The sequence below is a fragment of the Henckelia pumila genome, chromosome 3, assembly GCF_033568475.1.
Source record: "Henckelia pumila isolate YLH828 chromosome 3, ASM3356847v2, whole genome shotgun sequence".
Taxonomy (NCBI): Eukaryota; Viridiplantae; Streptophyta; class Magnoliopsida; order Lamiales; family Gesneriaceae; genus Henckelia; species Henckelia pumila.
In genome coordinates, this window is record NC_133122.1 from 121,067,369 (window position 1) to 121,093,441 (window position 26,073).

General features: G+C 35.9%; 1 protein-coding gene across 7 annotated transcripts; it reads right to left on the minus strand.

The window, feature by feature from the left end:
• Positions 1-19,480: 19,480 nt before the first annotated feature.
• On the minus strand, positions 19,481-23,827 carry LOC140892244 (uncharacterized). Of its 7 annotated transcripts, XM_073301072.1 has the most exons (11): positions 23,735-23,827; positions 23,576-23,642; positions 23,385-23,462; positions 21,970-22,271; positions 21,651-21,895; positions 21,381-21,593; positions 21,210-21,301; positions 20,948-21,055; positions 20,784-20,869; positions 19,824-20,716; positions 19,481-19,733 (listed from the first exon to the last, which is right to left on the minus strand). In XM_073301072.1, the coding sequence occupies exons 4-8, from the start codon at positions 22,151-22,153 to the stop codon at positions 21,007-21,009; spliced, it is 783 nt and encodes a 260-aa protein (XP_073157173.1). In that variant the 5' UTR covers positions 22,154-22,271; positions 23,385-23,462; positions 23,576-23,642; positions 23,735-23,827; the 3' UTR covers positions 19,481-19,733; positions 19,824-20,716; positions 20,784-20,869; positions 20,948-21,006. The 7 variants fall into 7 exon arrangements, with proteins under 7 accessions (XP_073157173.1, XP_073157174.1, XP_073157171.1 ...); XM_073301073.1 differs by lacking the exon at positions 23,385-23,462 and having other exon boundaries at positions 21,970-22,238; XM_073301070.1 differs by lacking the exon at positions 23,385-23,462.
• Positions 23,828-26,073: the final 2,246 nt, after the last annotated feature.

A 26,073-nucleotide genomic window follows, 5' to 3' on the forward strand; every position in this document is an offset into this window, starting at 1 on the left:
ACTATGTCATTTTAAGAAATCTTACTCCTCTACTCTGACATAAGAAGTCCCACTTCTTTATTCACTAAATTTAACTCTTTAAATTTAATTATCTCAACGGGGATTAAAAATCCATTACTTGTGTGACCCTCACTGGTTCAGGGATACAGCTAGCCGTGGGCTCACAACTCCTTGTGACTCGGAACAATAATTTCCGACTTGCCCATCGAATCATGGTAAGAGCGCCTAGCAACATCGCCCCATGATTCCCTAGGTAACACTGATAGTGCCTGCAAGAACCAATAGATTTTGGTTAGCGTACAGTACGGTTCCTTCATCCATATATCCCGATCGAATCAACAACCATTGGTAAATCGAGAGTCGTTCGAGATTCGATAACTATGCAATGCATCTTGAAGATCAAATAGTGACATCGCATGTGCTACTAAGAAACCATTTCTTAAAACACATCATGTACTCTGGCCAGAGATTCGTCACACTAATATATCCTCAGATTGCATAGGATATCCATACTAGCAAGTATGTGGTGAATCCTTGACAACAAAGCATCAACTCCTATATGTGTTGTAATTGTACCCAATCCCGATACCTGATGACCCCAATAGAGTCGGTAAACGAGTCAAAGTACAGTACTAGCATATAGAGTCTCAATGATGTTTCAAGTAGTAAGGACTAATGGTGTACAACCAAAACCGCGGACTTTATCCACTCGATAAGTGATAACCACTTGAAAAGTCCGAATAGGGTAGTTCGATCATTCATCATATGAATATCCATTTGCATGCTTCGAACATCTCTATGTTCCCTACCAATGAAACGTGGTACTCTGCATCGCAAATGCTAGTCTCAATCTCGAGCGATCCTTATCCTTATTAACAGACGGCTCAATCGACTAGGAACTGTTTAGAATATACAGTGACTATAAGATGTGTTTCATGATAGCCATCCCCATGTGCCACCACATCTTACATACACTATAGTATATTCAAGGTCTTTATCTAAACATCTTATAGTATGTCACAACATAATAATATGATAAAAGATAAAGTAAACGCCATTATAAAAGTGTAAATTATATTAAACAAAAGATTGTTTATACATAGAGTCATAAAAGCCCTTAGCCACAAGTTGGCTCACCGGGCACCCACTCTTTCATTTCTTTGACTTGATTCGGCCCTTCCTATCGTCATGCACACATAAAAACAAGACAATAGCCGGAAACATCCGATGAGAATATGATTCTCAGTATAAAAGACATAAACATGCAATATCACATATATAAACTTCGAGATATAAGAATAATTTACATAACCCATAAACTAATTTCCTTCGTTGAGATTTAAAGCTGCTCCAGGCCTCAAGATTTGTGCACAATCTTGGTTTTGAGATTTAAAGTCTCTCCAGGCACTCAAGACTCGTATCAATCTTCGATAGAGGTTTTAGAGCCTCTCAAGGCCTCAAGATTTATCTATCAACCTTGGATGGATCCATTTTCGATAGTTCATTTCCGACACGACATCGATATAACATCAGTTATAATATAAAGATCCACTATCTGTGATGAAATAATTCAAATGCAAAAACAAAACATACGATAACAAGTATGTGATTTTCGTCGGGATAACTAAAGAATCATCGTTCTTGCGTGTCATATCCCTTTCAATCGATGTCCGTTTATACCTTCTCGTTTCTTCTCGGTTCTTGAGTGATTCAAATCTGAAAATAATCATCAAGAACATATATCGCATCATCTATTAAACCTCACAAATCAATCTTCCAAATCAAATCAACTTCAAACCTAGCTCAACTTCTTCTTCGGTTCAAAGAATGACTCTCGAGTCGATCAAGCTCTTATCTAATCTGAAATTAATTATATATAAGATATAATTATCCGCAACAACTCACTTCACAGTCAGCTCAATCAACAAGATACCAAAATGGCTTCAATTCATAAACCGACGGCGTAACGACTGAAAATCGATAACCGAACGATATCAAACACAATATAATATACTTGAAACCAACATACATCAACAAGATATCATTAAAATCTCAGCATATCATCAACATATAGGTTCGAACACAACTTGAAAATCATAGGAAATACAAACGATCTCCGTTCTTCGATCCGGTTTCGAATATATAAGATATAAAAACTCAAGAACACTTATACATGCTCATAATCTGATTTCATCAATATTCTGATTTCGAAACATGCTGGATAAAAATAATACTTACACCAAATCGTATCTCTCATCGCAAGGATTCTAGAACTATGCTCGAAATTAAATTCGGACAATCGAATCAAAAGATACGAAGGTTTGAAGATCAAATCCAAAGAATAAAGATGGTGCTCTCAGTTGTGCTCTGAAATTCAAAAGGAAATATGTATATACACATGTAAGTCTGACTAATAAATGGCTTCAAAGATATATTCAAGCCAAATTGTAATTTAATCCCTGAAACTTCAAAAATTGCAAAACAGACCTCGTCTCTCTTTTTAATTCAATTTCAATCCTAAATAATTTAAGAATATTAAAATTTAAATCTAAACTCTAAAAATTCTCAAATTAAATATACTTGGATTAAAATTAAATAATCTTGGATTAAATCAAATAATCTCGGGCCTTACAATTCTCCCCCTCTAAGACTTAATTTCGTCCTCGAAATCGCATGCAGTCAATAGACACATAAGATAAAGAAATAAACAAAATATTGAGTAAGACTCACATCAGTGAAATATATGAGGAAATCTCTGTCTCATGTCTGACTCAGTCTCCCAAGTCGCTTCCTCAACTCCATGTCGACTCCACTGAACCTTGACTAATTGTATCGTCTTGTTTCTGAGTTGTTTATCTTTCCGATCAAGAATCTGAATAGGCTGCTCAAAATAAATAAGAGTCTCGTCCAATTCAGATTCATTAGGCTGGAGTATATGAGATATATCAGGCTGATACTTTCGGAGCATAGAAACATGAAACACATCATGTATTCCAGATAAAGACGGAGGCAATGCAAGTCTATAAGCAAGATCGCCTATCTTCTTGAAAATTTCATAAGGACCCATGAATTGCGGATACAATTTCACTCGTTTGCCAAATATGACCGTGCCCCTAAACGGAGAAATCATCAAGAACACCCTATCTCCTTGTTCAAAACACATTCCTGCACCGAATATTGGCATAATTCGCATGTCGATCCCGGGCTGTCTTCATTCGCTTCTGAATCAATTTCACTTTATCAGTCATCTTTCAGATCATCTCCGGTCCCGTATCAGGTACCTCCGAGATATCATCCCAATATAGAGGAGATCTGCACTTCTTACCATATAAAGCTTCAAATGAAGCCATCTCGATACTCATCTAATATCTGTTATTGTACGAGAACTCCATAAGTGGTAATGAATCTTGCCATGTAATTTTAAAATCTAACACTACAGCTCTCAACATATCCTCAAGTGTCTGAATATTTTGTTCTGACTTTCCATCAGTTTGAGGATGATAAGCAGTACTCAGATGCAAAAGAGTACCAAGAGCATGTTGTAGACTATGCGAAAAGTGAGACATGAATTGAGGATCTCGATCAGATACAATAGACTTAGGCACACCGTGCAATCTTACTACTTCTCTGACGTATATGTCCGTCATCTGATCATGTCGATACGTAATCTTGTATGGAATGAAATAAGCAGATTTCGTCAATCTATCAATAATCACCCAAATGGCATCGCAACCTCTGGATGAACGCGGTAATCTCGTCACAAAATCCATGGAAATGTGATCCCACTTCCATTTAGGAATAGACAAGCTGTGCAGTAAACCACCCGGTTTCTTTCTCTCTGCTTTCACCTGCTAGTAATTCAGACAACGAGATACGTATTTGGTGACATCAGACTTCATCTGTTTCCACCGATACTGATTTTTCAAATCATTGTACATTTTTATACCACCAAGATGAATACTGAATCTACTGCTGTGGGCTTATTTCAATATCTCCTGTCTCAAATCAAAAACATTGGGAACAATAATTCTGTTATTCACAAATAACACATCATCAGTACTAACCTGATATTCTGATCGATGCCCTGTTTTGACCATCTCAATCGACTTCTAAACACTCTGATCATCTTTTTGTGCTTCTCTGATTCGAATCAATAACTCAGGCTCAGCTTGAATAGCACAAACATGGATAGGATTCACATCTGTGACGAATACGAGTCCAGAAGTACAACAATCATCTATCAAATGAGAAACACTGATAGTAGATAAAGATAGGAAATACATATCTTTTGAATCAATGCATCAGCCGCTGCATTGGATTTCCCAGGATAGCATTTGATTTCTCAATAAAATTCCTTCAATAAATCAAGCCATCTTCGTTGCCTCATGTTCTGTTCAGACTGCAAAAAACAAATATTTCAGGCTTTTATGGTCAGAATAAATTTCAAATTTCTCACCATATAAATAGTGTCGCCATATCTTCAATGCAAAGACAATAGCTGCCAATTCAAGATCAGGATTTGGATATCGAGTCTCATTCGACTTCAACTATCTCGAGGCATAAGCAATAACATGTCCTCGCTGCATAAGAATACATCCCAATCCCTTGTGAGAAGCATCATAGTATACTGTGAACTCACCAATACCCGAGGGAATTTTCAAGACTGGTGTAGTCGTTAACCTCTTCTTCAGCTCAATAAAACTAGATTCACATGATTCTGTCCAGATATACGGTGCATTCTTCTTTGTCAATTGAGTAATTGGCTTAGCAATACCAGAGAAATATTTGATAAATCTTCGATAATTACCTGCTAAGCCCATGAAAATCCATATCTCTGGTACAGATGTAGGTCTAGGCCAACTAATCACTGCCTCAACCTTGCTCGGATCGACTGAAATGTCGTCTCCTGAAATAATATTCCCAAGAAAAACGACTTTCTGCAACAAAAATTCACATTTTGACAGTTTGGCATATAATTTCTTTTCTCTCAATGTTTTCAAAACAATTCTCAGATTTTCAGCATGATCACATAAATTCTTCGAGTATATCAGAATATCATCAATAAAGATAATGACAAAGTCATCCATGTATTTTTTGAAACACCCGATTCATCAATCTCATAGAAACTGTCGGGGCATTGGTCAAACCAAAAGGCATAACAATGAACTCGTAATGACCATACCTCGTTCTAAAAGCAGTCTTTGATATATCCTCATCTCGTACCCTCAGCTGATGATAGCCGGATCTTAAATCAATCTTTGAATATATTGACGAACCCTGCAAATGATTAAACAAATAATCGATTCTAGGCAAAGGATAACGATTCTTTACCGTTGCTTTATTTAGTTGTTGGTAGTCAATACAAAGCCTCATCGATCTGTCCTTCTTTCATACAAATAGTACCGGAGCTCCCCAAGGAGAAACGCTTGGTCTAATGTACCATTTGGCAAGAAGATCTTCAAGTTGATCCTTTAATTCTTTCAATTCAATCTGTGACATTCTGTACAGAGCTTTCGAAATAGCTTGCGTACCTGGCATCAATTCAATGATAAAGTCTACCTCTCGAGCTGGAGGCAATCCTAGAATCTCATCAAGAAATACATCAGCAAATTCACTAACCACTGGAAAATCTGCCAATTTCGGGCTAGTTTTCATCACATCTACAGCATAAATCAGACATCCTTCTGCTCTTTTCTACAACAATTGAGTCATAGACAATACAAATATCAAAGGAATTCTGGATCGTGAACCTTTACCATAAAACTTCCATTTGTCTGTCATTTCTGGTCTGAACCTCACTACCTTCTGAAAGCAATCAATTGTAGCTTTGTACTTGGTTAACATGTCTATGCCGATAATACAATAAAATTCTGACAAACCAAGAAATATACAGTCTATCTCAATCACATTGCCTTCATACTTTAGTATACAGTTCTTAACTGATTTCACAGATACAATACCTCTCCCCAAAGGTGAATAGATTGATACAAAAGTAGCTAGTGGTTCAACAGGCAATGCATGTACTATAGCAAATTGCTCAGAAATAAACGTGTGTGAAGCACCCGTATCAACTAACACGTAAGCAGGATAACCAAAAATAGAACAGTTACCTGCAATCACATCATCAGGTAGTGCTTGAGCCTGCTCCTCCATCAAAGCAAAGACTCGAGCTTTTTGTCTAGGAGGTTGAATCGCTGACTGGCTTCCTCCTGCTCGACTTTGTGGTGGCTGTGGCTGGAAAGAATGAACAGTGGATGCTTGTTTCTTTGGCTGTGTCACTGCTCTATATGATCCAGCACCCTGTGAACTTCCTTAACCACATTGTGGACAAACTCTAGCAAAGTGTTCTGTTTGGTTACATATATGACACGTACCAAAAACACCTCTACATTGATCATTGGCATGTCGGCCTCCACATTTGTTGAAGTAAACTCTAGAGGAACCTTAACTTTGTCCAGACTTAAACTTCCTTTGTCCACTAGAGCTAGAAGAACTGCTACCTACTTTCTTAAATTGCTTCCCTTTATCTCTGAAGAAATATCTTATGTTACTACCACTTCCTTTCTCAAATCTAGGTGATGGTGGAATCTGTGGCTGATCTTGGGATGGTCTAGCTGGCGGTGGTACAAACTTTTCTCCTCTCTGTCTCAATATCCCAGCCTCTGCTCCCTTTGCACGATTAAGAGCATCGGCAAAGTTGTTTGGTCGTCCAGCATTTACTAACGTGAAGACATCCGGATTCAAGCCGTTTATGAACTGCTCTGCTTGAGCTTCATCACTGTCTGCTATGTGGGGAGCAAATTTCAGCAGACTCGTGAACTTGGCCACATATTCTTCGATGTTCAAATGCCCTTGTTGCAAACTAGCAAATTCGGCTCCTTTTTCCTTCCTATATGTGACTGGGAAGAATCGTTGATAAAAAGCAGTCTTAAAAATAGACCAGGTAATGATCGTACCTCGATTTTCCATTGCTCTCCTTGTTGCTATCCACCAAACTTTGGCAACGTCATGTAGTTGATGAACAACAAGTCTAACTCGGCAATCATCTGCATAATCAAGGGATTTAAACAACTGCTCTATATCTTCAAACCGACTCTCACACTCTACAGAATTCTTTGTTCCCTTTAATGTTGGCAGTTTAAAGTACTGAAATCTTTTCAACAGAGTTTCCATCGGTGTAGCAGTCACATCACTCATAGTAATAGAAGTACTACCCGGTTCAGTTCTAGGAGTTTCTGTTGTCGGTGGCATTATTGGTTCTACAACTGCCTGTTCTGGCTAAGGAACTGTGCCTGTCTTTCTTGTAATCGGTCTTCGAGGCATATTTTATTATGAAATAGATTAGTGCACAATAAAATCTCAAGTAGAACAAGTCTGTTTCAGTACTCCTCTGATTAGCATTTTCATGCGTCTTCAAGAGATCGAGTGCTGATTCATTAGCTCATATAACATGTTTCAAATCATTTCAGATAACCAGGTGAACATGTAATTTTGAAAGCTGTAAATTAATTAACTTCCTAAACATGATTTCAGAGTAAATAAATCAATCAGAAGGACTCGATCTACCCCGATCATCTAACTCAGTCCAAGAACTAACTTTGCTCTGATACCACCTGTTGCGGGGCATCGGGTTGCTAATCTCATTCTTAGGCAATTAGTAAATAAACATGATTAATGTACCATGGATCAAAGGTAATCAAAACACGAATTTGTTTTTTATTCAAGGGAGGGTGCGCTCGAGCGGCACTTTTCTGCCGCTCGGGTGCCCCAAAAACTCCAACCTTCGGGTTGGAAGAAATGGGGTTGCGCTTAAGCTACTGTTTTCTGCAGCTCGGGTGCTGCCCTGGGCAGATTCGAGCCCTGTTTTCTGTCATGCATTTTGTGGTCCTTCACTTATTTCCAATCCAAGATATTCAAGACTGAAACATATCTTTGTACATAGAACAAGATCTAGTCATGTCTACAAGTGTTTAATACATAATACTAGAAGTTTAGAATCCGACAAAAGTAATAACTATACATGATGTTCATAGAATTACAATCAAGTTCAAGATTCAAACAACTTTTTCTAAGTCAAAAGTTCTCACTTTCAGCTACAAACCCGAGTCCACACTTCTATCACGATCATCGTCTCTCAAGGTTGTCTTTGACTCGATCCGGCCCTTCCTATCGTCATGCACACATACAAACAAGACAATAGGCGGAAACATCCGGTGAAAATAGGATTCTCAGTATAAAAGACATAAACATGCAACATCACATATATCAACTTTGAGATATAAGAATAATTTACATAACCCTTAAAAAAATTTCCTTTGTTGAGATTTACAGCCGCTCCAGGCCTCAAGATTCGTGCACAATCTTGGATTTAAGATTTAAAGTCTCTCCAGGCCCTCAAGACTCGTATCAATCTTGGATAGAGGTTTTAGAGCCGCTCAAGGCCTCAAGATTTATCTATAAACCTTGGATGGATCCATTTTCGATAGTTCATTTCCGACACGACATCGATATAACATCAATTATAATATAAATATCCACTACCTGTGATGGATCAAAAATTTAAATGCAAAAACAAAACATATGATAACAAGTATGTGATTTTCGTCGGGATAACTCAAGAATCATCGTTCTTGAGTGTCATAGCCCTTTCAATAGATGTCCGTTTATACCTTCTCGTTACTTCTCGGTTCTTGAGTGGTTCAAATCTTCAAATAATCATCAAGAAGACATATCTCATCATCTATTCAAACTCACAAATCAATCTTCCAAATCAAATCAACTTCACCTAGCTCAACCTCTTCTTTGGTTCGAAGACGGACACTCGAGTCGATCAAGCTCTTATCTAATCTGAAATGAAGTATATATAAGCTATAATTATCAGCAACAACTCACTTCACAGTCAGCTCAATCAACAAGATACCAAAATGACTTCAATTCATAAATCGACAGTGTAACGACTGAAAATCGGTAACCGAACGATATCAAACACAATATAATATACTTCAAACCAACATACATCAGCAAGATATTTGATAAGTGCAATTTATGCACTTAATTTATATATTATTTGACTTGGATTTTGTGATTTATCGAGTAGATATTATGTGTATTTGTTTTTTTTTTTTGAGTTGCAAGGATTGAGAGAAAAGTAGCAAGAATAAACGAAAAGATGAATTATGAAGCAGCAACTTCAGAAAATTACTGGATCTTATTGAGACATCCAAATTCGATATCTACCGTTCATTATAAATTTTAGGATGTTTTAAAGTTGCTGTCAAAATTTCAGCTCAATCCGACAGTTAGTTTGGGAGATATGATTTTTTGAAATATGTCGCGCGTTGCAGAATTGGAAATGCGAGAGGAGGGCGCGCCCGTGCCGATTTTAGGCGCGCCCGCACCTCCTGGACTTGAAAAATGGAAGCCAAAGATGAGGCTCAGGCGCGCCCGCGCCGTCCGAAAGTCAGATTTTGTAATTTTTCGGGAAGGAAATTTTGAGTCTTTTTTAGGCTTTATTCGGCGGGCTTCGAGGACATATAAAAGGGACTTCAAAGACACAATCAAAGGGGAGCCGCACAAGAGGAGCCGCACAAAAGACGCAAACTTTTTAGAGACTTGGGAGGAGAAGAAGCGGTACCCAAACAACAGAACAACACAACTACGCATTCAAGTATGCTTGTGACACAAATTTGAGACGTGGGAGCGAAAGACAAGGGATAATCGAATAACCATACAGAGGAAATTCATCTGGGGACGGATAATCAACTTTACTCTGTGATTTTTATTATCTGCCTTGATTTATGATGAGATTTTGGGATATGTCTATGTGTTTGATTATTTCATTATAAACTTATTAGTTGTTTCTAGAGATTGATGGATCTTGATTGGAGTTTCATGTTTTGATGCCTAATATTATTTGTTCTTAACAATTTATTTGTGTATTCTTGATTTTATTGTCTTTCAATTACTTGATCACTAATTGAATTGTTATATTTATTTAAAATCTGGCAGTCGGGAGAGGAGATTTTGAATAGGATCATAGGAAAACACAACCTAGGATTTTTGTAGAGGTCGGGAGACTTACAAGTTCCTTTGAGGTCATTGAATGAGAACCATAGAACTTGATTAAATTGTTTTGTTGTTTGATTTCTGATAGGGATATCGAAATTAGCATTAGAATAATAACATTTACTCGGCACTCGGGAGAGGCAGTAAATAACAATTAAGGGTTCTTGGCCTATAAATTTGAATAGATGATATAATCAATTGATATGATTTGCATGAATGAAAATCGAGTGATATCTTGTATCTAAAACCCGTCTCAGATCGTGTACCCAAAGCCATCCTTCAAATTCTAGATTTTTTATTTTATTTTAGTTTATTGAAATTTAAAACTTTGATTTTTTAAACAAAGTTGAGATTATTATAATTACAGGACTTGGTGTGAATATAAATTTTCAATCCTCGTGGGAACGATACTCTACTCACTCTATATTAAAACTTGACACTCGTACGCTTGCGAGTATTTTTTACAACAAATTTTTGGCGCTGTTGCCGGGGATTGATTCAATTTATTGTGCACAAATTCTGTTACCAAGTGATCTTGATTTTGATTTAGAATTTTTATTTTTATTGTCTATTTATTATTATCATTTTTTTGGATTAATTTATTTTATTTTATCTATGTCTGCAGTTTATTCACAGATCTTAAAGTTTTGAAAGTGCAGACGCAGTCGGGCTGAGAATTATAAACTAAGCGCTGCTTAGGAGGCAACCCAAGAGTTGTTATTATTATTTATTTATTATGTTTATTTGATTTTTATGTATTTACTTCTTAAATTTTTGTCTTTTGTCATTTTTTTTTTGGTTGTGTAGAGATGAAGTTTGGTGGTGTTACCCCTACTATACCCCAATTCGCTGCAAATGACGATGAAAAAAATGACGACTACTGATGGTCGTTGTCACAGGTACGTGTATTCCTCTGCAATTTAATTTGTTTATTTTACATTGAGGACAATGCACATTTTAAGTTTGGGGGGGTTTTTAAACATTTTGAAAATTTAGAAATATTTTTATGAGTTAGTTTGAGTTGAATACATGATGGGTACTTGTTTTGGCCTGTGATGAAAATAATTTTTGGTGTTAAAAATGCCAATGTTAGCTATATTTAATCTTGAGTTCTCACTCACATGCACTATGCCTTGATTGTCTAGAACCTAGTGATTAGAGAAACTTTGTGATATTGTGAGTGAATTGGATGATTTGATTCTTAACTTTCGTGATTTATACTTGAAACCGAGGTAGACTTCTACAAGCTTAGAAATGATTTAGGCAAAATTTTTATTGAATGATGAAAAGTTGCCAAAGCAACATAGAAAATTTTTGTTAAAACAAACTCCATCCGGGCCTGGAAAGGGATTGAAATTCTAATCAACAATCCAAGGCTAAGTTTGCGGACAAAATGAGGTTTATGCTTCATCCGGGATATAGACGAGGGGATTGAAATCCTAATCCTATCTTTAGTTATAGCTAAGTTTGCGGGTAATTTATGGGGCTAAAATAAAATTGGCTGCAAATTCCAGCAATGTTATGAAAAATCTTTGATATAACTTGAAAAGTCCTTTTGATCTTAGTGAGTATAAGTTGAACATGGTGGAGACTATTTTGAAACTAGAGAGTGGAGTTGATGATTCTATGAAACAAACTTGTTGCAATAGTGTATCGAAAACGAGGAGGATAGACAAGATTGGTGAATCACACTCACACGAAAACTCTTGAGAAAATTAGCGGACATGTGTATGGAATCTTGGAATATAAAATTCGGAGGCCGGTAGATTACTCATTATCGTTTTGCTCGGGACTAGCAAAAGTCTAAGTTTGGGGGAATTTGATAAGTGCAATTTATGCACTTAATTTATATATGATTTGACTTGGATTTTGTGATTTATCGAGTGGATATTATGTGTATTTGTTGTTATTTTTGTGAGTTGCAAGGATTGGGAGAAAAGTAGCAAGAATAAACGGAAGGATAAATTATGGAGCAGCAACTTCAGAAAATTACTGGATCTTATTGAGACATCCAAATTTGATCTCTACCATTAATAATAAATTTTAGGATGTTTTGAAGTTGCTGTCAAAATTTCAGCTCAATCCGACGGTTAGTTTGTGAGATATGAATTTTTGAAAATTGTTGCGCGTTGCAGAATTGGACATCCGAGAGGAGGCCGCGCCGGCGCTGATTTTAGGCGCGCCCACGCCTCCTGGTCGTGAAAAATGGAAGCCAAAGGCGAGGCTCAGGCGCGCCCTTGCCAATCTACTGCGCGCCCGCGCCGTCCAAAAGTCAGATTTTGTAATTTTTCGGGAAGGAAATTTTGAGACTTTTTCGGGCTTTATTCGGCGGGCTTCGAGGACATATAAAAGGGACTTCAAAGACACAATCAAAGGGGAGCCGCACAAAAGACGCACACTTTTGAGAGACTTGGGAGGAGAAGAAGCGGCACCCAAACAAAAGAACAACACAACTACGCATTCAAGTAGGCTTGGGACACAAATTTGAGACGTGGGAGCGAAAGACAAGGGATAATCGAATCACCATATAGAGGAAATTCATATGGGGACGGATAATAAACTCTACTCTGTGATTTTTATTATCTGCCTTGATTTATGATGAGATTTTTGGATATGTCTATGTGTTTGATTATTTCATTATAAACTTATTAGTTGTTTCTAAAGATTGATGGATCTTGATTGGAGTTTCATGTTTTGATGTCTAATATTATTTGTTCTTAACAATTTATTTGTGTATTCTTGATTTGATTGTCTTTCAATTACTTGATCACTAATTGAATTGTTGTATTTATTTGAAATTTGGCACTCGGGAGAGGAGATTTTGAATAGGATCATAGGAAAACACAACCTAGGATTTTTGTAGAGATCGGGAGACTTACAAGTTCCTTTGAGGTCATTGAATAAGAACCATAGAACTTGATTAAATTGTTTTATTGTTTGATTTCTGATAGGGATATTGAAATTAGCATTAGAATAATAACATTTACTCGGCACTCGGAAGAGGCAGTAAATAACAATTAAGGTTTCTTGGCCTATAAATTGGAATAGATGATATAATCAATTGATATGATTTGCATGAATGAAAATCGAGTGATATCTTGTATCTAGAACCCGTCTCAGATCGTGTACCCAAAGCCATCTTTCAAATTCTAGATTCTTTATTTTATTTTAGTTTATTGAAATTTAAAACTTTAATTTTCTAAACAAAGTTGAGATTATTCTAATTACAGGACTTGGTGTGAATATAAATTTTCAATCCTCGTGGGAATGATACTCTACTCACTCTATATTAAAACTTGACACTTGTACGCTTGCGAGTATTTTTCAATTTTCGTTCTTCGATTTCGGTTTCGAATATATAAGATATAAAAGCTCAAGAACACTTATACATGCTCATAATCTGATTTCATCAATATTCTGATTTCACATGCTGGAAACAAAATAATACTTACACCAAATTGTAGCTCTCATCGCAAGGATTCCAGAACTATGCTCGAAATTAAATTCGGACAATCGGATCAAAAGATGCGAAGGTTTGAAGATCAAATCCAAAGAAGAAAGATGGTGCTCTCGGTTTTGCTCTGAAATTCTGAAGGAAATATGTATATACATGTGTAAGGCTGACTAATCAATTGGGTTAAAAGATATATTCAAGCCAAATTGTAATTTAGTCCCTGAAACATCAAAAAATTGCAAAACAGACCTCGGCCCGCTTTTTAATTCAATTTCAATCCTAAATAATTTAAGAATATTAGAATTTAAATTTAAACTCTAAAAATTTTCAAATTAAATATACTCGAATTAAAATTAAATAATTCCGAATTAAATCAAATAATCCCGGGCCTTACAAAATTAATCTCCGGAAACGGCGCCAAAAACTTGTTGCGTAATTATGTGTCAGGAAGTGCATGGTGTCAAGTTTTAAAGAGTAAGTAAAGTGTCGATCCACGAGGAGTAATGTGAAAATTATTTAGTACTTGTAATTAGAATAGTCCAAACTTTATCTAGAAAATTAAATAAATATTTTTGGTTTTCAAACTTAAATAAATAATAAATTATAGCAAGTAAAGAACTCAAATTCAGATATTAAATTAATGAGAAAAAACGGTCTAGATTTTTTTATTTTACCTTGTTTTGACAACAACTACTTCTAATTAAATTATTTTCATGAATTCTATTCAATTAATAGCCAAGAACACCTTGATTTTTTTTCTATTTTCCTCTCCCGAGCAACAACTAGAGTTTATCAATTAAACTTCGATTCCAATATCCCTATTAAAAATATAGGCTTCATGATATCTAAAAAGCGATTTTCTTCCTAAAGCTCCATTAACATTATATAATATCCCGAGTTATATAAACACTTAACAGTGTAATTTTTAATATCCTATTCAAACTTCATTTCCCTAGCAACTATTTCAAATAAATATAACAAATCAATTTATGCCCAGTAAATTGAAAATACAATAAATACTAAAAAAAACAATTAATCTAGTGGAATTCAATCCAATAAAAATAAAGAGTTGTAGAAGTGTCTAAACCACTCTACGTAAACTTTTAGACTAAGAAAATTTAGTTCATGACCAAAAATAAATAAGCACAAATCATGTTTTCAATTCTAGACATCAAATCAATAATAAAGAGATCAAAATAAAGATAAAAAATCCGAATATTCGATGTCATGTCCGGTTGATCGATCTTCGTCTTCGTTCCTTTGTAGTTCTTCAACTGTTTCAGATTCCTGTTCCAAAAACTCCCAATTTGTGCGTGTGGTTCCTCTCAATAATGTGTGGCTGCTCCCCCTTTTGTGTGCATAAAATTCCCTTTTATATGTGCCTTTAATTCAATACATAAAAGCCCAAGAAGATCCAAAAGTTTCCTTCCTTAAAAACACAAAATTCCTTTTCTACGCGACGACACTGGTGCGCAGACTTAGTGGCACGGGCGTGCATGCTCCTCGACTTTTTTTTTCTACAATTCTCAACTTCGCGGGTACACCTAGGACCTTGCGCGGGCGCGCATGCAATTCGCATTTTCTTCGTCAGCTTTCCCACCACAGCATGGTGTCAGCTTGCGTGGGCGTGCATGGGATTCTAAAATTCCAGCTTATTTCTTTCATCCGACCCAATATTGCTCTCTACCTTCTTTTCCATGTTCTTTTTGGTTCATATCAACACAAATTCATCAATTTATTCTTTTCTTAAATTTAACAAAAATAACAAACAAATTTACGCAATACCTCTCAATATATCACAAAATTCAAATCAAATTATGAATAAATTAAGTGCATAAAATGCACTTATCATAGTCTTTAACGATTACAAGAGTATACTTCATTCCCCCTAAACTTGTTACTGGTATAGGAACAAATAAATCCATATCTAACAGTTCCAAGCATCGGGTTGATAAACCCTTTATTTTTAAAATAAGACCTAACTTGCTTCCAAAACTGAGAAGCTGAGCATACTTTGTCTTTAGAAAACTTTATTTTAGGCATGCCTATTACTAATTCAAGTTTACTTAGACTGGCAATAGCTTTAAAGTTAAGGTGGTTATGTTGCTTGTGCCATAACCAGTTGCGATTGAGATTGGAAGCTACGAGGCAAACTGGTTTGATAGACTAAGTATTCCAGCATACTTTGTAAGTGTTCCCACACCTATTTCCTGTCTAAATGATATTACCAGACATATATTTGACAAGGCATGAGTGTTTCTTAAATTCAACTAAATTCTCACAGTCACATAGTTCACTGATACTTATCAAATTGTATTTCAAATTTTCAAATAATAATACATACTTAATAATGATGTTACCATGGATAATCTTACCCTTACCTACGGTTCTTCCCTGAGAATTATCACCAAAGGTGATCTTGGGACCAGAACATTTGATCAGTTCAGATAGTAGTTAAGCGTTCCTTTCATATGTCTAGAACATCCACTATCCAGGTACCAAACTAAATCATGCGATTCTTCAACTCCTATTACCTGCATACACAGAGTTCAATGATTTTGGTACCCATATCTATATGAGGCCAGAGGGATTAATCCTTTAGAAACCCAAATCTGGATCAGTTTAACTAACTTATCAGTCTCAGTATTCCTAAAAGTTTGTGGATAATTATGTGCTCGGTCTCGTGGTGTGTAAGAAACAGTTGATACAAAATGTTGTTTACCCTTTCCCACATCATTGATTTTCCTGTATCGCTTTTGAACAGGTCGTTGGTTATAATATTGGTTTTTATTTCCTCTCATAGGACTTATTTGAGCCCTACTGATCCTATTGGGGATTTTGTCTGGATCATTTTTAACAACCTCAGGATTGAACCCAATTCCAAACTTATTCTTGTTAGTTTGCTCAAATGGCCTTCCAACTTTAAGAATTGGTTTTTCATATATTTCTCCATGTTCATTTCCCATACTGGATCTTACAAAGTGTTGGACTTACATTTACACATGTTCAGTTTTGATAAAGTACTAGACACCAATGCAATCACTTTTACCAAACCCTAGACCACTTTTGTCTCATACGGGTTTCTGTAAATCTTGCATTTCTATCAGCAAACTTGAGGATTTACTCCATGATCTTACTAAATCATTTAATCTATGATTCTCAGCAGTAAGCTTCAATTAGTATGTCCTCAATTGTTCCTTTTCAGTCTGAATTATAGCAATTTTTGTTTTAAGACTTATTTTCTCGACTGACTGTTCTTTTATGGGCTCAGTCGAGGAATCTATCAGATCATTTTGCCTTGCTTTAACTTCCTCGAAAGATATGGACAGTTTCTGGTACTCATCGGCCATTTCATGAAGTGCAATAATTAAATCATCTCGTGTAAATTATTCAGAGCTAAAATCAAATACTTGTTCACTGGTAGATTCCAGCTCTTGATCTTCATCATCTCTTGAGCTTGAGGACCAGTAGGACTTGCATGAGTGACTATCTGTATCGACCCAACCCGAATCCACTACCTTATAAGAGTTAGAACATAATTAAGCATAAAATTAAAATAAATACATTAATTATCTGCGGAAGATTTAAATAAAAGCTGGTCGAAGGAATACAACCGACTAAACAAATTTGATTATATAACCCAATCGAATAATTAATCCTAACGGCAAATAAAACCTACAGCTAAACATGTTGTCTTCATTGGTCGCTGGCCTCTCCAAGCTACTGGGCACACTACCTGTACCTGCACCTTCCCCGTCGAATAAGGTGTCCAGATATACAGAACACACTGGACGTGAGCGACTACGCTCAATACGAAATCAATGATATATAAAATATATGCAGCACATAAGTGACTTTAAAAAAAGGGTAAAACAGTCTACTCAGGGGCTCCATGAATATACAGCTCCGTGCTGGATAGCTAGTCCGCGCGGCACTCGTATATTCACCCATCAAATATAGAGTCTACTCCACCGTCGTGGTCGCTCCTAGTGATAGCAAAACCAGGAGCTGAACCTCTCTAGACACGAATCCATAAGGAGTAACTCATCACCGATGAAAACTGCCGTGACTCACATCTCACGGGATGCAGTCTAGTACGTATAAAAGCATGCATGCGCTAAAACAGTAAAACATGGAAAACACATAGCACATACCCATGCAACATATATATCATATATCATGCCGGCTATTTCGGTCAGTACTTATGTACCTCACTAAAGGAAGTCCTAGCAGTCTCACTCTAGGTTCTCCAGCCTATCATCAGCGCTACAATGCAATTACCCATACATCATTATTTAAGCTATAAAAGCCTTAACTAAGTTATTCCATGCTCCTAAATATTTTTATGAAGCCAAAGTTATACCTTTGTCCGTCGTCAGCCCGCTGATGGCGACAGTCCCAAAACTTAGACACAGCTTTGCTACTAGCCCCGTAGCGCCTAGCCACTTCTGGCTCGCCAATAGGATGACTAGAAAATCCCCTAAATAGCTACAAGACTACAAAAAAAAAAAAAAAAAAGAGGAAATGGTGCACTTAGAATTGATCTCGGCTACCCCTTATATAGACAGCGATCGGACAGTCCAATTACACGTTCAGAGCCTCCGAACCTGATCGGAGTGTCCGAACCCTCCGTCTAAACGCCCTCAGCCAACCACGTGTCTAGCTTCTAGAGGACGCCTGCCGACAATAGTTCGGAGCCTCCGATCCACCTTTGGATTGTCCGGAGTCCTCTCAGTGACGTCATCAATCACAATTTAATTTCGGACAGCTGGCCATGCAAGACCGGAGCCTCAAAACTCATCAAAGCATCCGTTCTTTAGGCATTAGCTCCGTTCTAGGTTCGGACCTTCCGATCCCGGTTCGGAACATCCGATCCCTTCGAATCCTCACAAACTTCCCGGCCCTTTTCGAGTGTTCTGGATCCATTTTTCAACTCCTTAAACCTTTTAAGAAATCCCTTAATCATGTTTTACTTAATCTAAACATGATTGCTCGATTATCCATAAATCATTAATTTAGGATATGGGTTACTACATTCTCCCCCCCTTAAAAGATTCCTTCCTCGAAATCTAGGGTAATTCCCGAGAACGTACTAAAGAACCTTCTTGCATGTCTGGTCGAATAGATTTTGACACCCTCAGACTCTTGTCACAATCCCTGCAAGTTCCATTATTGTCGGACCACTTTTAGCACTCCCCAAACTCCTCAGTTTTGTTCTTGAAGAAACTGAAAACTGTTGCGCTTCTCTACGAAGGTCGAACCTTCTTGACTCTAGCGTATCACAACACTGATACATCTTCTGTCCTTAAGGCGCATTACTTAGAGATTCTTCTGTTGAGCTGACACTCTCAACTTTTGGGCATTGATCTCGTAACAATTGACCACGAGAAACTATAACATAAATTCTTGCTTGCTCAAGATCACCATCACAAGGAAAATCTTACACAGACGAAGCCTAAGTCGAAACCTAACTGGTTCGTGACATTCACTACAAAAAAATGGTCTATTGAAGCAGTTATATAGACCTTTAAGAGCGGTTTCCAACCGCTCTTAATGATATTCCATCGGTTTACAAAACGCTCGTGTTGTAGGCAATCTTAGGCTCAATTGAATCGTATTTAACAGGCGTTGGTAAATTAACATTAACCGCTCTAATATAAGGTTTTTAGAGCGTTTTAACAAGGATTGGAAACGTTAATCTTTTAGAGCGGTGTTGAGAACAGCTTTAGTAGAGATCTTTTAGAGCGGTTTGGAAACGGCCTAAAAGGTTCATATTAGAGCGGTTTATAATCGATTTGGTAAATGTCTATAGCAGCGGTTTTTAGAACCGATGGTAAAAAAATACATGCAAGAGCGGTACAAATTTAGAAACGTTTATTAACCGCTCCTAAAACCCTTTAACAGCCAAATTCTTTTATAATCCTTTGACGGCCAAATTCCATTACAACGTGGATTGATTAGTCAGTAACATCAAATAAAACAATAAAAAACCACCACATTTCAGTCCACAAAAATCACAAGATAATCCTTACAAACCGATGGCAAAATAACACATTAGTTTGTTTGTAACGATACCATAAACAAAAGTACAGCCATTCCTCTAAACTCCTATCTAACTACTACTCTCTCGATTCGATGATAATTGATGCCCACGAGTATTTTCGGAAGCATTTGACATGTGTTGTTGCATAATATCTGTCATCATCGCAGCCATCTACAAAAATAAATTTGATTTTAAAGTATTATGCACTTTTACAAGTAATATTTAATAACTCATTTGTTAACTTTAAATTCCTTATTTTACCTGTGCTGGTAAAGATTCAGGTCCGCGTGATCCCCCGACACTAGGGCTGGCAAAAAATACCGAAATGCCGTCATACCGCCTTTGCCGTACCGAAAAAAAAACCGAAAATATCGAAAATTTCGGTACGGTATGATACCGTACCGAAATTTTCGGTATCGGTATCGGTATAAGATTTATGAAATTTCGATATTTTGGTATACCGGAAAAAAAATCGGTATACACGGTATCGGTATGATACCGTGTATACCATTTTTTTCCGGTATATCGGTATGATACCGTGTATACCGATATTTTTTTAAAAAATAATATAAAAAATCGGTATACCCGGTATCATACCGATACCGTACCGAATATCGGTACGGTATCGGTATGGGTTTATGTCATACCAAAATTTCTATATACCGACATGTCGGTATACCGAAATTTTTGGTACGGTATGCGTTATTCGGTACGATAAGCGGTATACCGTACCGAACCACCCCTACCCGGCACCTCCACTCATCATGCTTTGCATGACACGTGTTAAATTTTGCAGTTGTTGTTCTTGCATCTGTCTCATCATTATCTCCATTTTGGTTTGTCGTCGTGCCTCTCTCTCCGCTTCCCGCGCTTCCATTTCGGTTCGTCTTCTCTCTTCTTGCTTTGCTTCACGTGCCTCCATTTCTACTTGGCGCTGTGCTTCTCGCACCTCTAGTTCTGCTTGTCGTATTGCTTCCCTCGCTTCCAGTTCTTTTATTTTATCATTCATTTCCTTGAACTTCTCGGAAACATCTGAATCATAGTCATAACCATGGTAATGTCTACGCTTAAATTGCTCAGGAAAAACTTGGCTAGGCAATGCCCCGGCTCCCAGACATCGAACACGACCAGAATGCTCAAGCCCGAATATATCACTATATCAAAATAATGTGATTAATATTATTGAGTTAATCATAACTTTAACAAAATAAAATGTATTACCGAAATGCTGCCTCATGCGCTCCTCTTGGTTGTGTTCCCTCAGGCTTGTTTTGGAGATGACGTTGCACAGCTTCTTCCAATAAAGTCTTACAAAAATTAAACTTTGTTAATTAATAAAGTTAAAAAAATATTAAAGTTGTTTTAAAACTAAAAAAAATTATTACCTCGTATCGCACAGCTTCATCATTAACTGAAGCACCCCCTTTCTTCTTACTTTGCCGACTTAAATGTAATATTTCAATACGAGTAGGTTTTCTGCCATTCTCCTTAAACTAATCAACAGACAAATAATCAAATTCATCTATCACCAATTTTTCATAACGTATTACTTAAAAATACAACTATAATGCGATACAACTTATAAAAACCCCAAGACATAAAACTTCAAAGAATTTGTAATGTTAAGTCATTATGTAACCTACTTACAAATTTATATTCCAATGAAGGAATGTTTGTGCATCCCTGTGCATGAATCCCTCGTTTTTATACGCATTTTCTTGATTAAGTTTTGAGGATCTCTGTCAAAAGTATACAAAAAAACATATCATATTTACACAAGTTATATACAATAAAAAAATTCAAAATATCATTAACTACCTCAGTAGTCTTCCAGTGTTTGCATAACGCTTCCCAGTCATCAAGTGTCAAGCCATGAGGGATGGGACAAATGCTCAATAGCTCGTTCAAGGGAATATTTGGGTCATAAGATCTAGCCTTAATTTCTGTCCTCCATCGCCTCCATGCAACTCCCATATTTTGCATCACAATATTTCGGTGACGTTCCGAGATGTGAAAATGTTCCTGCAAACACTAAATAGATAAACTCAAATTTAAATTCATGTTTGGAATATTAATTTGTCAACTTACCGTTACAGATTCCCATGCATCATTCAATCGATTTCTAGGTATTCTCCTCCAATCTAAATACTCAACAGGCAATAGATTCCCGTTCCGAGCAACCGTTCCCACATAATTTGCAAGAGTGGGCTGCATTTCTCCAAAAGGTTGCCCTCTTTCATTAAATCTTACTACCAGCAACTCATTGGGACCTAATGAACGAACTTCCTTCATTACCGTCCTACCACGCTTATTTTGTTTCCTTTGAGATGTACCTGAAAATATTTTTGCAACAGAATTTTCATTTCATGTAAATTTAATCAGCTATTTATAATTTTAAAAAATTAACCTTCCTCCACTGTCTCCGCATTCTGCTGTGTTTCTTGTTCATCATTTTGTGTTTCTGACTGAGAAAGAGATGTTGCATCTTGTGATAATTCATTCTCATCATCATGTCCTCCATCATTTGGTTCTTCTCTCCTAGCACGTCCCCTAATATGCCGAAGCAACTTTTTCATTCTTTTATTTGTCATTTCGAAACACTGTAGAGGAAGGTTGTTTAGCTGGTAGATGCTGGAATGCAGGGCCTTTTCATGCTGTGAGGTGGTCTTAAGCTGTCTATGGAGGCTAAAAATGTAAGCAAACTATTCCCTGAAATAATAAACAGAGTATGCATCTTAATTGAGCTTATAATGTAAAACAAAGCCACATACTGACTTTAGACTATTAATGAACTTTCTGCCAGCCTTGGAATATTAGGTGGGGTAATCCTATTGGACTCGTTATGACTGAATTCATCCTGATCTTTTGTGTTATGTTTATTGACTTACTAATTCAGAATTCATAAGCTACAAATGAGATCCTGGAAATTTCCTAGAGAATTTCCTAGATATAAAATCCAAACGCAACACAAAAGAAAACTAACAGATAATTTGGTGTGGCGTCACACGCTTAATAACTCTTAAAAAAGAATCTATCCATCACGCCTAACAACTCTTAAAAATCAAATAATAGCTACTATATAAAATGTCATCCACGCACAATTTGAGAAGTTTGTTGAGCATTTGCACGGTGAAAATTGAAATGCCATTCACACACTTTCACATTCAAAGAAATAATTGCTCTTTCTTGTCTTGGTGGATACCATATCTAATTTTGTGACATCAATTTGTCAATAATTCAATTAGTACATGTGACATATCCATAAAGATATCCAGTTGGAAGACATTTGATGTTTCTTCAACAATGCTCAAGTTTGAGTATTATGAATAAAGAAAACAGAAGATTGCATCAAATAAAAAACAATCATAAATAATAATTAAATCTATTTCCATTGTTTATTTTTTCTTTATAGTACTCATTTTTTTTAGTAATACTCATTTATTCGTGAACTAGAAAGGGAAACTCAGAAGTAGGTAACTCGAAGAAATAAAAGGACACAAAAATCTTTCACTCTCTTAACAAAGAATCAAGTTTTAAACAAGGTTTGTCACCTAATAGCTGATTGGTAACATATTGTTAAAATCAACAGTCCAATATTTGAACCTGTCAATAAGAGACACCCACACAATTCAAAATCCGTCTTTTACAAATAAGTATTTTAAAGTCTGTCTATAATTCATTAATCAATAACAGATTAAAAAATATGTTACCAGGAAGCTCATATTTTAAAGTTTGTATATTGTTTATTATTTACAAACTCCAACGAATCACATCCCAACGCAACACACAAAATAGTCAGTAATTAATTAAAAAATATGTTACCCTTTCCGAATTTGTTAAGTTAATCACTCCTTCGCAATCAATAATCCAATCTGTCTCCCTTTCCGAATTTTCTGAAAACTAGAAAAAATAGAATCATATTTTTCAATCTAAGTTAGCGAATCGATTGATTTTCACCCTAAATTAGCATTATTCGAAGAAAAGAACAGGAAATCAAGAGCAATTAAATGTACCTCCAAAATACGCCTAGAATCGACAATAGCCTTACTCCAAAAATCTACGAGCAATTACAACGTACGCCTAGAATCAACAATAGCCTTTTTCGGTGCATTTTTTCTGAAAATCATATTCACAAAAAACAAAATATATGGAAAATCTTAAGCTAGAAATACCTCCAAAAGCCAAAAACGGTTGAAATCGAACTCAATAGTAGAATTTTGCCATGAGAAAGCAATTCCGAGTGTTGGGAAACTTCTGCGCGCGAGTGTGAGAAAGCTATTAATTTTAGAACATTTTAATAGCTATTTATATTTACTTGTGTATTGTTATTTATTTATTTATTTATTTAATTATTAGGTTATATTAATAATTTTAATAATATTTTTTATTAAAAAAATTAATAATATTTTTTTATGCATCAATATGATCCGGTATAATCTTCATCTATGCAAACAAAATATTTTTAAAATCTCAGGTTATAAATATATATTGAAATATTTGGGAATTATTTAGTTCATTAGATTTTTTTATAAATTTGGAAAAAAATTATAATTTTTTTTTATCTTACAGTAATAAAAATTTGATTAAAAAAAATTAGTAAATATTTTAAAATAATTTAATGTATAATTCACATAATTAGAATACGAGGATGTTTGGCTAAGTTTATCATCCAAATAATTCAATTTTTACGGTGGGAGGGTGGAGTAATATAATTCAGTTTTTGGAGCGGTTACAAACCTCTCTAAAAGGTAGATCAACCGTAGCTATAAGTATATATTAGAGTGTTTTATTAACGGTTATAATTGTCAAATTATAAGAGCGGTTTAAATTAGCCATTTTTAATGTTGATATTGTCGATCGGTTTACTGACCGCTTTTGAATGTTATACTAATTAGAGCGGTTTTGAAACCGCTCTTAAACATTCATTTTATTAGATCGGTTTATAAACCGCTTTTATTGAAACGATCTTGAAACTTACTTTTTCTGTAGTGATTCTTCGAATCACTAACTAAATCTGTAAGGCCCCAGATTATTTAATTTTAATTCGAGAATATTTAATTTGAGAATTTTTGGAGTTTAGATTTAAATTCTAATATTCTTAAATTATTTAGAATTGAAATTGAATTAAAAAGAAGTTTCAAGGGCCAATTTGCAAATAGTGAAGAAATGAAGGGCCAAAGTGCAATTATGGCTTTTTGAGTGAGACACTTGTCTACTTATGCATATTCACGTGTATTATCACCATTCTCATCAGAAAATACAGAGCAAGAACCGAGAGAAAAATAGAAAGGAAACTCAAGGCATTTCTTCATCTTAAATCTTTAATATCTCAAGATTCGTCCGGCCGAATTAAATTTCGGGCATAATTCTGCGATCCTTGAAAGACGAGCTTCGATTTGGTGTAAGTATCTTTATGATCCAGCATATTTCGAAATTGAGATGATATAGAACTCATAATTTGATGTTAGATATGTGTTCTTGAGTTTCTATGTGTTGTATTATCGCAATCGGGTAGAAGAACGGATGTCGTTTGGAATTGATATTATTTTTCCAGCTAATATTCGAACCTAACCATGTCTGAGTTGCTGGTTTTTGATGATATATTGCTGATATGAGATGCTTGTGAGTTAGATTTGATTGATAGATTGGTTAGATTTCAGTTTCGGTTACCGATTTCGTACCGTTACGCCGTCGGTTTGAAAAATAATCAAGTTTGAGTCTAGATTGTTTGAGCTGAGTAGTATGTGAGTTCTTGCTGATGTTCTTAGACATGTTTGATGTATTTTTAGATTGAAAATAGGGGGCTTCAAGTTAAGAATCACGACTTCGAAACCGATTGACGAAAGAACAAGGTTTGTGACTTCTAGTGTTGAAGAATGAATGGAGTTTTGAGCAGATTTTGATAGCCTTTGTTGTGTACAGATTTTGCAAGATTTGAAGACTTTGAAATCAAGAAAAGAAAGGTATAAGAAAACCTTTGAATAAGGGCTTGTACATTCAAGAGATTTTGCTTGAATGCCCTTTCCAAAATCACATACTATGTGCTTATATGTGTTGAATTTGCACATTTACTTACTTGTTTGACTTAGCTTGTTATGAGTTGGCTTTTATTTCTATGCTTCTAGACTTTGATGCATTCATATTGAGCCAACAAACCCTTTGAGATTTGAAATGGCAGATTCGCCAAAAGAATACGGACGTTTGGATATATATAAAGGAACCTAGGAGATAGATCAACTCCTATGGTTAGAAACTTGATATAGTATGCCAAAGTCCGGGAAAAGAGCTCAACGCCGCCCCGAAAGGGAGAGTAGGTGGGAGATTTGTTGTGTTCTTCTTCCCCGGGATCCCAAGAACCGATATAGAACTTGATAGCAGATTTTAAAATCATGCATTGCAATAGATTGGTTTAATGCTTGTTGAGATGTTTATATGAGTATTTATTTAAACCATAAGATATGCATGATATAGTTGTTTTATACTGGGATTCAATTCTCACCGGAGATATCCG

Excerpts from the sequence above, each read along its gene's own strand:
- LOC140892244 (XM_073301073.1), bottom strand. The coding sequence starts at position 22,153 with ATGACAAATAAAAGAATGAAAAAGTTGCTTCGGCATATTAGGGGACGT. Across the intron at positions 21,594-21,650 it reads ATGCATGGGAATCTGTAACG|TGTTTGCAGGAACATTTTCA; the intron begins GTAAGTTGACAA and ends TTATCTATTTAG. Across the intron at positions 21,302-21,380 it reads AACACTGGAAGACTACTGAG|AGATCCTCAAAACTTAATCA; the intron begins GTAGTTAATGAT and ends TACTTTTGACAG.